Here is a 12107-nt window from a genome sequence, read left to right as displayed (position 1 = left end):
GGCCAGCACCACTCTCTCAAAACACTTCATAATAATTGGGGTGAGTGCCACTGGCCTGTAGTCGTTCAGGCAGGTGACCGGGCTCTTCTTGGGAAGGGGGACGATGGTTGTGGTCTTAAAGCAGGTGGGAACGCAGTGTGTCTGCTGCATGTGATGTGTTGCTGGTTAACCAGCAGATTAATGACCCATGATGCTATTGTCGGAGCTACGCTACCTGTTGGAATTAATTTCATGCCAGAGGTGGGAGTTAACATTGCAGACAAGGTCCTCAGCCAGACGTTCCCAGTTCACCCTCACCAGGCCACCAGGCACCTGATGGCAAGCTCCTGTCTCAGCCCTGCTCTGGGAGGGACTGCTGGGCTCTCCAAACCTTGGAGAGATGGTTTGTTTCAAGATTTACTGTTCTGTAAGGGTTCTGCAAATGCTCTTGCTCTCTCCTGCCCCCTTGCCTTAGACCACAATGGTTTGGGTGAGAGAAACTGTTGCCCCAGACAACACAGATCATGGGGTCATGGGGGTACACAAAACCCTGCACTACATAAACGTAGTGATTCATGGAGATAAGAAGGATAATTTAAGTTTTGTCATTTTTCAGGTAAAGAGTGCCCTGCTGGCAGAGGTGGAGGAGGCTAGGAGGAACTGGGAGACTGACTTACCATGGCTAGCGTAGTAGTTCTGTAGTATTTTTAGGGCCTTTCTACCGTCATCCGCCGCCTCTCTCATTACCAGCGACAGGCTTTTGTCGTCAAGGAACTGGATAAGTTCTGCGTAGGCTTCGGAATTCTTTTCTGGATCTGGTTCATTAGTAGATGTTATCGTGTCTTTCAGTCCTATTGTCCTCAAGTGTCCAAGAAACTTCACCTCCCAAAGTTCGTAGTTGTTTTCATCTCCGTCAAAAACTAATCTCTGCCATTTTCCTCCTGTGTAGTGCCTTGGCCCATAACCTGTTGGGTTTTCTGCTTCATTCGCCATAATACACAGGGATTACACTGTATAGTTCTCACGGTTCAAGTTTATTTCGTCTTCACAGCACAACTGGTAACACTCCATCAGTCGCCGTGGGAAAAGTACAAGAGAGAGAATTCCCCAGTCAGTAGTTGTATATAAACTGTCGAAAAGAAAAACAAGTGTCGTAAAAAGAAACAAACTAGAGCTACGACATATACACAGGAATTTGTTACATAGCAAAAAACACACAATTTAACAGGGCTGCTTACCAAAATAAAATATGTCTGTCTCTATCAAGAACACAACTCAACACTGAGAAAACGTCAGATAACCATGTCAATGCAATTGACGTTATAACACCTGCTGAATACATCTAATATTTACACATTTGCCCGAGGAGGAATGATGGGGGTAGTTACATTACTATTTTCCATAACAACTAGGCCCTTCCATAACATTATCTGACGACGTTAACAGATAGATAGCGCTAGCTATTTATTGATTAGCAAACCATGTTGTTGCTGCGAATAGCAAAGAAGAACTCTGAGGAGGCTTTGACATCAGCTCAGCAGGCCTGCCAGGCTCGAGCAGCTGAACTCCGATCAACTCATCACCACCACCAGGAGGAGCTGAATAGGACCAAGAGAGATTGTGAAAGGGAGATCCGCCGACTGGTAAAGAGAAAACCACTGCAGTACAATTTGTTGTTCAGTAGTTGCATCTAATTTTAAAAAAGTCTTTTCATTCACCCTGATGTAACAAAGGCAGACAAATTACTTTGTTTCAAATGTAAAATCATCATTTTGTTCAGTTGACCCTTCTTTACTGACATAGTTGAACATAAAGAGATGCATCTACATCTTTATCAACAAGATGTAATAATAATAATAATAATAATAATAATAAAGCTTTAAAAAACCGCTAACTCGGTTATGGACCGAAGCTGTAGAGGTAAAGAATTCCAGAGTCTGGGACCATACACAGCAAAAGAACGGTTGCCCCATTTTTTATATCGAGACCGTGGGACAACCAAGGACAAGTGCTCTGAGGAGCGCACAGCTCTGCGCGGAGCATAGATAGATATCAGATCCGACAGGTACGTCGGAGTGAGGCCATATATAGCCTTAAAGACAATTAGCAACATCTTAAAATCAACTCTCCACTGTACTGGCACTCAAAGTAGTGAGAAAGGAACAGGGGTAATGTGGGCATACCCCTTCACTCTGCTGGAAACCCGCTGACTGATGATTTCAGGTGGTTTAGTTTTGTGGGTTGTACCTCCACACTGGAGACACTTTGGTTCAAAACTGTTGTGTTACGGTTGGGTCCCTTCATCAGGAGGTGAGAGAGAGAGAGAATGAGGACTCAAAGTGCAAACACAGGGCTAGGTGGAAAACAAAAGAGTCTTTATTGCAAGAACTTAAGCAGGTGGAGAGGACAAAGTCAATGGGTTATGCATTGTCCAAACCAGGGTTGAGTAGTGGAGGCTGAGAAGACCAGAACAGGCAGGTAAGCAGGCAGGCGAGCGGCAGGAACCAGGAGGGACACAGGAACCAGAGGATAGGGCAGGTGAGCTGAGTAGCAATCGCTGTCAGGTACTCATGGCACGGAGGATCAATGTCAGGTAACCAGAGTAACAGTAGCCATCGGGTAAGCAGAGTAGATCACCGGAGATAATCACGGCAGGGAAGATCTCCAACTTGTGTAGCCGCATCAAACATAAAAACTCGATCTCACTGTCAGTGTCACCGTTAGCATCGTTATCTTAACATCAACATCACCGTATCTGACTGCCAGCGGGAGAGAGAAAGGGGAAGAGAGGGAGGTCACGCCGAGCGGACCTGCCATGTGGAGTCATCTCACTGCTCTTCACAGTGACTTGCTGTTTCATGGAAAATTGTGCACACAGGTCTTGTGCATCTCTCAAACAGAAGTAATTCTGCTGTATTCAGAAAACACCTCTCCACTCAAGAGTATCAGAGAACTAGGATTACAGTCCTGGTTTCATGATTCTTGGCATTAGAATCATATTCAGGTAGTCAGCGGTTCACCTGAAGGCCCTTTAACTGGTTTGAAAACAACAGGTCAGAGATAGAACATTTGGTCTGAGCTGCAGGTTCATGTTTACTTGAGGGATTTTACATTGATATTTTTCATCTTAAATAAAAAAAAATAAAATGAACTTTTGTTAGTGTTTGTAAACCAGAGCAACCAACCACCCACAGCATAGCACTAACCCTAGCATTAACCCTACCCCCTTACCATAAGCTTAACCTGTAGTTCTACCTGTTTAACCCCACCTCTAAACTGTCTCTCACTTGTCTGTCTTCATGTCTGTCTCTCATCTGTCTCCCTGTCTGTCTTCATGTCTGTCTCTCACCTGTCTGTGTGCAGATGGATGAGATAAAGCTAAAGGACAGAGCTGTCAGTGTTTTGGATAAAGCTCTGGGGCTGCAGGCTGGACACGCTCATCGCCTCCAGCTGCAGACTCAGGCAGCTGAGCAGCAAATTGCAGCCATGAGAGATGCACAGAGGGCAGGACTAAACCCTCCTGGCCATGCTGCTAGCCCCATCCCTAACTCTGCTCCTCACATTGTAAGCGCCGCCTCCTCCTGCATGATATAAACTCACCTCATTCACATGTCACATGGTGAATCCCAGTCCACCTAACCACATTTAGGAGAAACTGTGAGGAGAGAAGAGCCAAGAAAACATGTTTTAAGTGATGTGGGTGTCTTTTCCTCTTATCCTTCATGTGAAGCATCGAATCACAAACTGATTTCTGATAAAGGGCTGTGTCAATCTGTAATAGAGTTCCACAAAGGATGCATTCATGTATCCTCGGTTGTAGCTCCTCCAGGCAGCCTTCTTGGTCCTTGCTCCCAGAGCAGAAATAAGAGCTTTGAGATGTCCTTCATCACTGCAGACCAGAAGGACTTCCAGGTTGAGTGAGGAGCGATAAAATAAGGGAACTGAGATTTACCTACAACCTACAGTTTCATTACATATTCCCAGGTCTCTCAGTTCATAATGATATCTTCAAGCTCCTCCTCCCCACCATGACATCATCAAGCACATGAGCACATTCAGGCACTGAGGCCTTCATCACACAGGTGGATCCTTGGCTACCTAGTATTCCACAGATTGTGTTGTGTGTTTGATTCATCCATCCATCCATTCATAATGTTGATCAAGCTGACAGTTTCCTGCCAGAAATCTCAGGCAGGGACACCAACAGCAGTGGCATCATGCCAGCAGCCACAGTAAAAACCAGCCATCTCACCAGTACAGCAGCAGATCCTGTGCAGCACTTACTGTTGCATTTTTACAGTTAACAGTAGCAGTGTTGTCTTGCCAGCTGCTATCATGGCATCTCATCAGCTGCCACTGAAAGTGCCACAGAAAGTGGCAGATGCTAAGGCTTCTGTCACTTGTGTGTGTGTGTCAGTTGCCTTGAGTGGAGGTAGGGAAGATTCTGGAAAATTAAAACATTCACCAGCAATAGAGTTGTGAGGTGGCCATTAATCTTCTGCCAGTCTGCACTTTTACATAGAAAGTGCTACTTTGACCCTTACAGACGACCTTGCTTTAAAAGGACACTACTCCCTCTGTCACAGCATAGGCACTGAATGTAATTCCTGAGCTTCAGATTTATCCAATAACATGTCAGTGTGAGGAGCTGCAGTTTCTGAATCATTTCACTGTTACTTAAAAAAGAAACTCAGGAGTTTCCTGGATAATATAATTATCATAAAAATGAATGGTCTAACCACAAACCTTTGGCCACACTATGATGCATCTCTTGTTTGTTGTGTCTCTCTATGTTAACTGACACGCAGTCAGTATCTGTGTAACTGAGTTTCTTCTAATCCATGACATGTCTTCACCTGTTACTGCTGCAATGTCCCTGCCAGTACTGTCCCATTCATTACCTCTACTCACATTATTAGTATTTCTGACAGTACTACTACTTTTGAATGTTACTAATACTTCTAACATTAACAATAGATAGCCCGACCTTCTTGGTAGAATGCTTTTATTCCTCCTTCCTTTCATCCTTATTTCCTTCCATGCTTCCTGTCCCCCTTTCTTTTCTCCTTTTATTCTTATTTCCTTTATTCCTCATATTCTTCTTTTTTCTTTTATCTCTTTCCTCTGCTTCCACCCTCTTCTTGCCATTTTCTCTCTCATTCTTTGTTTATTCTTTCCTTTTATATTCCTTCCTCTTTTTTCCACCCTTCCTTGCTGCTTTGTTTCCTTTCTTACACCTTTCTTTATTTCAGTCCTCTCTCTAATGCTTCTTCCTCATTTTCTTCTTGTTTTCTGTCTTTCTAAGAGCTCCTTCCTTCTCTTCTCTATTCTTCTCTGTCAGTTCTGAGCTTTTATAAACAATTCATACATCAAATTGTTTTCACACTTCTCTTCTGTCATAAAATATTACTTTACTTTCTTTCATTTGTACAGCTGTTTGTACTGTTCAACTTTTCTCCCTTTTTTCTGCTTGTGCCGCCTTTTTCTTTTGTAATTTTGTGGTTGGCTCCGCTTTTATACCTTTAAACACACTAACATTTTGACATTCAACAACTTCCTAGCGATCAGTGTCTCTTCAGCAGTCCATCAGTAAATTCTCCAGAAATTACCTGAATATTTAATCAATGAACCAGATGTTTTTCTGTACAGTTGTTGACCTGTTTCAGTTTATCTGTCAGTCTCCAGCATTGAGTGTGAGAAACATGAAGCAAACTCACAACAGGAACCTGAAGTAATTCATAATGCAGACTGCATGTGTGTGCATGTGTGCAGTCTCAGGAGGACCGGGACACTCGGAGGTTTCAGTTAAAAATAGCTGAGCTCAGCGCAGCTGTCAGAAAATTGGAGGATCGAAATGCTCTGCTATCAGAGGAACGCAACGAACTGGTAATACGTACATGATAACACAAACATATTGTGGTATTTCTATCTTTATGAGGACCCTCTTTTACGTCATGCATCCCCCTAGCCCCTAACACTATCCTTAACCACCACAACTATGTCTAACACCCAATCCTTTCCCTAATGCTCACAGTGTAGTAACTTTGTCACAGTGCAGAAATTTCTCCACAACAACGGTCAACTCAACAATTGGCTCTCAAGTCCACATAGTAATCATAAATTAGGATCACACTCAGTGGCAAGAAATCACTTAATTCTGCTAGAGAATAGAACATTTTCAGCCATCCGGCTTTCGGCAGTGCCACAATCTCACAGTACAACTGCTTTTTTTAATCATTACGCACAGGTGAAATCTCCTTAGTTAATTGGCCTGCAGCTGGTTGTGTAAACATGGATGAAACGAGCTGAATTTTCATGTAAAGCCAAACAGCAGGCTTTCTATTTCTATTCTAACACGATGTCAAAACAAGATATAATCAGAAACAGTGGTGACAAGTAACATTTTCTCAAGTTTTGTATTTAAGTATAATTTTGAGGCTGTACTTGAGTATTTTAATTTTCTGTATTTTCACTTTACTTCATACTTTGACTTCACTACATTTTAGAGACAAATATTGTACTTTTACCCTCACTACATTTATGCTATAACTTTAGGCCGCGTGAGAGACTCATTTTCACATCTTGCTGCAGTAAGATTACAAGTAAAAGTGACTGCTGAATGTGTAAGGACATTCCCTTGGCACAATATTCCAGCCACTCATGTCTCGGTGAGACGGTTTTATTGAAGGCAGAGCTTGGCCCCAATCAGCCCGTGTGTAGGCAGGGCCTGCTCAGCCTAGCTTAGCATGATTACCCTCTGTTGCTAGGAACAGATGGAAACGAAGGTCAATCTGTGCCCACCCAGCTCAGCTCAATTAAAGCAAGCTGACCTGTGCTAATGGAAAAACACTTTCTTTTTGTGTTCATTTCCTTTTTTCTGTACTTTCTTCATTTTCTGTATTTTATATTTTCTTTGTTCACCTCCCCCGGCTGTAGCTGAAGCGTCTGCGAGAGGCAGAGAGTCAGTTTCTTCCTCTTCTGGACAAAAACAAGCGTCTGAGCAGGAAGAACGAGGAGCTGGCTCTCGCTCTACGACGCCTTGATAACAAGCTTCGCTTTGTCACCCAGGAGAACCTGGAGATGGTAACTATGGAACCCCTGACCTGACAAACACAGTCTGAGAGCTGGTAGTCCCCCAGTCAAACCAATGATAAAGCACCAGACTGAGACCAGTTAAATGGACTACACAGATATCAGTGTCTGAGCATCAAGAAAGAAGGTTTAAAAATACTAATTTGTAATTTATTAAGACAGGTAACTAATAAAGATTAGTCTGCTCTAAAAAAAACAAAACATGGGAGTTACATATCTAGGTCACAATTAAGACCTGAATCAGACTTTGACACCTTGCCATGTAAACATTTTTATGCCATAGAAGAGTGTATTTTTTGTGAAAAAATAAGAACAGCGGCATGTTGAAGCACAGCACTAGCTAAATGTTGGATCATAATAAAGAAAACAAGTAACACCACAACATCCTGCTAAAAGTTAACTAGCCTAGCATAATGGAATGGTCTCTGCAACTTATGAATCATGTGATATAGTGTGCTTAAATCATATGAATCAACCTTTAAAAACTACAGCCGAACAACTGCTAGGTTCAGAAAGGAAATGTCTTCAGTTTCAGACGGTCACCAGTAGCATGAAGACATTGTTTACCAGTGTCACCATAGTAACAGTAGTGTTTGTTGTCCACAGAGGAGGCCGAGTTCATTAAATGACCTTGACCGCAGCCAATCCACCAGTTACCATGGTTATAGCCAGGGCGACAGAGAGATAGAGTTTCTACAGTTACAGGTCTTGGAGCAGCAGCATATCATCGATGACCTATCTAAGGTACTACTATTACTACTACTACTGTTAATACTGCTATGGCACCAGCACATCATCAACAACCAGCCCAAGGTACTACTACCACTAGCACTACTACTGCTGTTAATACTGGCACGACATCGTCACATCATCGACCACCTGTTCAAGGTACTACTGCTTACTGCTGCTGTGTTCTAAGTACTCTATTTAAAATAAAACGGGGTTTGTGGTTTCAGGCTCTGGAGACAGCTGGTTATGTGAAGAATGTTATAGTAAGTACAGAGCACTACGTCTGATCTCTGTAGTAGTACAACTATTTGTACTTATACAGTCCATGCTGTAGGGGTTAATGAACAAGGATGTGTGTAATTAAAACATGTTTATGTTTTGTTAGAAACTTGCTGGTGAATACGGTGCAGTGTTTGTGCTGCTGCTGATGATGATAGGGTGATTTTTGTGTGCATTACCCCTGCAGGAGCGAGACATGCTACTGAGATACAGACGTCAGGAGTCAGTCAGGAGGAAACGGGCCTTCAGAGCCTGCAGGGTGAGACTGAACATATGGTTTTATCATTTGTTTGTTCACATTGTTGTTTGTTTCTGTGAAACCACATACATACATACATACACTACTGTTGGTCTGCTACTACTGCTTCTGTCACTACTACTATTAGAACTGTGACTACTATAGCTGCTGTTAGTGCTACTACTAATACCACTACTACTGAGGTTATTGTTATGACTGCTACTTCTAATACAGTTCTAGTGCTTCTGTTATTTCCATTGCTACTACCTGGTCCTCAGGACAGTAACCATAAAAGCAGTGAAGCTGGAAAAATGGTTTACACTTTTCAGACTGGATAGCAAAACTGTCCAACAGAAAGGCTGTTATTTTGATGTTGTTAATTGTATTACCTCAGAAACCACTGAGTAAAAACTGCAGATATGTACTTGGATGATATTTTGCAGTATCTGTCAACAAACTGTTCTCTCAGCTTCCTGATACTTTTTACCTTGTTAGATTATTATTTAGTGTTTAAAGACAGTTTGAAACCAGATCACATGAAAATAACTTCAGATCTGCTAAGCTAGCCTAACCTAATACTTAACCCTAAGTTTAGAAAGGTCTAGCTGTTCTTTTCTTCATCGCCACTATGAACTGATTTAGCTCCTGCACTAACAAATGTAAATAATTAACATATCAGTTCTTCAAACTTGATATTTTTCATTAACACAACTGCTGAAAAATTGATAGCTATAACTAGCTTTAGTTTTTGATGCCAAAGAGCCAGATCCAGTTTTTACACTGAACAAAATTATAAATGCAACACTTTTGTGTTTGCCCCCATTTTTCATGAGCTGAACTCAAAGATCTACGACTTGTTCTATGTACGCCTATTTCTCTCAAATATTGTTCACGAATCTGTCTAAATCTGTGTTAGTGAGCACTTCTCCTTTGCCGAGATAATCCATCCACCTTACAGGTGTGGCATATCAAGATGATGATTAGACAGCATGATTATTGCACAGGTGTGTCTTAGGCTGGCCACAGTAAAAGAACACTCTAACATGTGCAGTTTTATCACACAGCACAATGCCACAGATGTCGCAAGTTTTGAGGGAGCATGCAATTGGCATGCTGACTGCAGGAATGTCCACCAGAGCTGTTGCCCCCGTGAATTGAATGTTCATTTCTCTACCATAAGCCGTCTCCAAAGGCGTTTCAGAGAATTTGGCAGTATATCCAACTGGCCTCACAACCACAGACAATGTGTAACCACACCAGCCCAGGATCTCCACATCCAGCATCTTCACCTCCAAGATCGTCTGAGACCAGCCACCCAGACAGCTGCTGCAACACCATAACCAAACTTGCATAACCAAAGAATTTCTGCACAAACTGTCAGAAACCATCTCAGGGAAGCTCATCTGCATGCTTGTCGTCCTCATCGGGGTCTCGACGTGACTGCAGTTCGTTGTCGTAACGACTTGAATGGGCAAATGCTCACATTCGATGGCATCTGGCACTCTGGAGAGGTGTTCTTTTCACGAATGAATCCCAGTTGTCACTGTACAGGGCAGATGGCAGACAGCGTGTATGGCGTCGTGTTGGTGAGCAGTTTGCTGATGTCAGCGTTGTGGATCAAGTAGCCCATGGGTGGGGTTATGGTATGGGCAGGGCAGGTGTATGTTATGGACTACAAACACAGGCATTTTATTGATGGGGCATTTTGAATGCACAGAGATACCGTGACGAGATCCTGAGGCCCATTGTTGTGCCATTCATCCACGACCATCACCTCATGTTGCAGCATGATAATGCCCACCCCCCATCCAGTAAAACTGCACATTTTTATTGTGGCCAGCCTAAGGCACACCTGTGCAATAGTCAGCATCTTGATATGCCACACCTGTGAGGTGGATGGATTATCTCAGCAAAGGAGAAGTGCTCACTAACACAGATTTGTGAACAATATTTGAGAGAAATAGGCCTTTTGGGTACATAGAACAAGTCATAGATCTTTGAGTTCAGCTCATAAAAAATGGGGGGAAACACAAAAGTGTTGCATTTATAATTTTGTTCAGTGTAGATCAAATATGTAGTTACTGTCTTTTGCTCTTGTAGGACAGTACTATGCTGTTGCTTCTAGTGGTACTAGTAGTGGTAAAAGAAGTATTACTGCTAAAGTTGCCTCTACTGAAACAATGCATTGTAGAAGACCTGACAAAGCTACTACTGCTAATACTGATGTTACTACTACCAGTACAGTCACATTTTATAGTGAATAGCTCTGAAATAGTGTTTTTTTCTCCAGTGGTCAGTGGTCCTTTGAGTAGAGATTATTTACAGATTTGTTGAAGCATTCACCTGAGATGCTGATGTCAGTAAAAACTGTGTCAGTTACAAGCTGGTTGTACTGCGTCCATCTGTCTTCAAGAGTATAAACTGACAAGAACCTCCAGTTTGTTTGTGATGTGGAAACGTAGAGGAGGATGCCTTGAATGCATTGCATCACCATCTGGTGGGTTCATTGAATTGGTGTGGGTGTGTGTGTGTATGTGTGTGCGTGCAGGTCATAGAGACGTTTTATGGTTATGATGAAGAAGGATCGGTGGACTCTGATGGATCATCTTTGTCTTTTCATACTGACAGAACTCCAGATACTGAACCAGAGGAGGTAACAAACACTAAACACGGGAACACTCTACATACACAAATATCACTATCAATAATCTACATTCTTTTCTGGTCACTGACATTTGCCACCAGGGCTGATACTGCATCAGTTTAGTTCATTTTTATTTATATCATGCCAAATCATAACAATTATCTCGGGGTGCTTCATACACTAAGGTCTAGACCAGTGATTTTCAAAGTGTGAGGTGCACCTCCCCTTGGGGCGTCCATAGGATTTCAGGGGACGTGCAATGTGAGAAAAAATAAACCAGAAAAATGTAAACAAACTTATGTGTGGGGCAAAATGGATCAATTTGCAATACTTCAGTGAGAGAGGAGACAGAGTCTGGGGCCAGAAGAAAATGATGTATGATGATGAATATTTAAAATTTGGATTTTCATAGACTGGTCCTCATGATGCTCCACTGCCACAGTATTTGCAAAGTGGTGCTAGCTAATGACAGTATGAGACCATGTAAATAGTTTTGGTGATCAAGACATGGGAGCTTGTTGATAGGAACCTAGAGAACTGCGATTACAGAAGAAAGTAAAAGAGACATTAGCACTGCAAATACCGAGGCACTTGAAGAATCATTGTGTTACACTCTGCTAAAAAATATGCATGATGTGTAGACGGCCATATGAAAAGCAATGCTGTGCATGGTGTGCAGTGATGATTTGGTTTGGTGGCAACTGAGTTTGATGTGTTCAAAAATTACGTGACTTGAAAAAACTGCACAAATAGGCCTTACAGTGTGTAGGAGCTATTTTAGTAAGACTGTTGTTGTTTGTTTTCATGTTGTGATTGGATTGTGGAGGATAAGTGAGAGTATCCCACAGTTTAAGTGTGAATGTGGGAGAACACCGAACACAGATTTTTATTTATTTATTTTTTAAGAAATCAATATGTAATATTCCTTGAGAGTAGAATTGTGTTTCAAAAGTGTTTGCCTAAAAGATGTTTACATTTATTGTTTAAATCCATTGTTATGGCTGAGTGGAATACACAGTAGGCTACACCAACAGTGACAATAAAGGTAATATTTTTGGGGGTGGGGGGCTGTTTCCACACTGTTCTCTGAGGGGAGGATCACATCTCCACTCTTTGAAAACCCCTGGTCTAGACCTTACAGTATTA

General features: G+C 42.2%; 1 protein-coding gene across 1 annotated transcript in view; it reads left to right on the top strand.

Moving 5' to 3' along the window:
• Positions 1-12107, top strand: part of jakmip3 (Janus kinase and microtubule interacting protein 3) — a 32672-nt gene that overhangs the window by 5003 nt on the left and 15562 nt on the right. Inside the window, exons 4-12 of the mRNA XM_020621524.1 lie at positions 596-664; positions 1455-1622; positions 3343-3543; positions 5752-5865; positions 6916-7062; positions 7678-7815; positions 8028-8063; positions 8267-8338; positions 10866-10970. Of these exons, the coding sequence (XP_020477180.1) occupies positions 596-664; positions 1455-1622; positions 3343-3543; positions 5752-5865; positions 6916-7062; positions 7678-7815; positions 8028-8063; positions 8267-8338; positions 10866-10970 (1050 nt within the window). The remainder of the gene's footprint in view (positions 1-595; positions 665-1454; positions 1623-3342; positions 3544-5751; positions 5866-6915; positions 7063-7677; positions 7816-8027; positions 8064-8266; positions 8339-10865; positions 10971-12107) is intronic.

Source organism: Monopterus albus, unplaced genomic scaffold (assembly GCF_001952655.1).
Source record: "Monopterus albus unplaced genomic scaffold, M_albus_1.0 scaffold260.1, whole genome shotgun sequence".
In the NCBI taxonomy this organism is placed as follows: domain Eukaryota; kingdom Metazoa; phylum Chordata; class Actinopteri; order Synbranchiformes; family Synbranchidae; genus Monopterus; species Monopterus albus.
The sequence above is the reverse complement of the archived record's forward strand: the minus strand, read 5'-3'. Positions and strand labels throughout refer to the sequence as shown.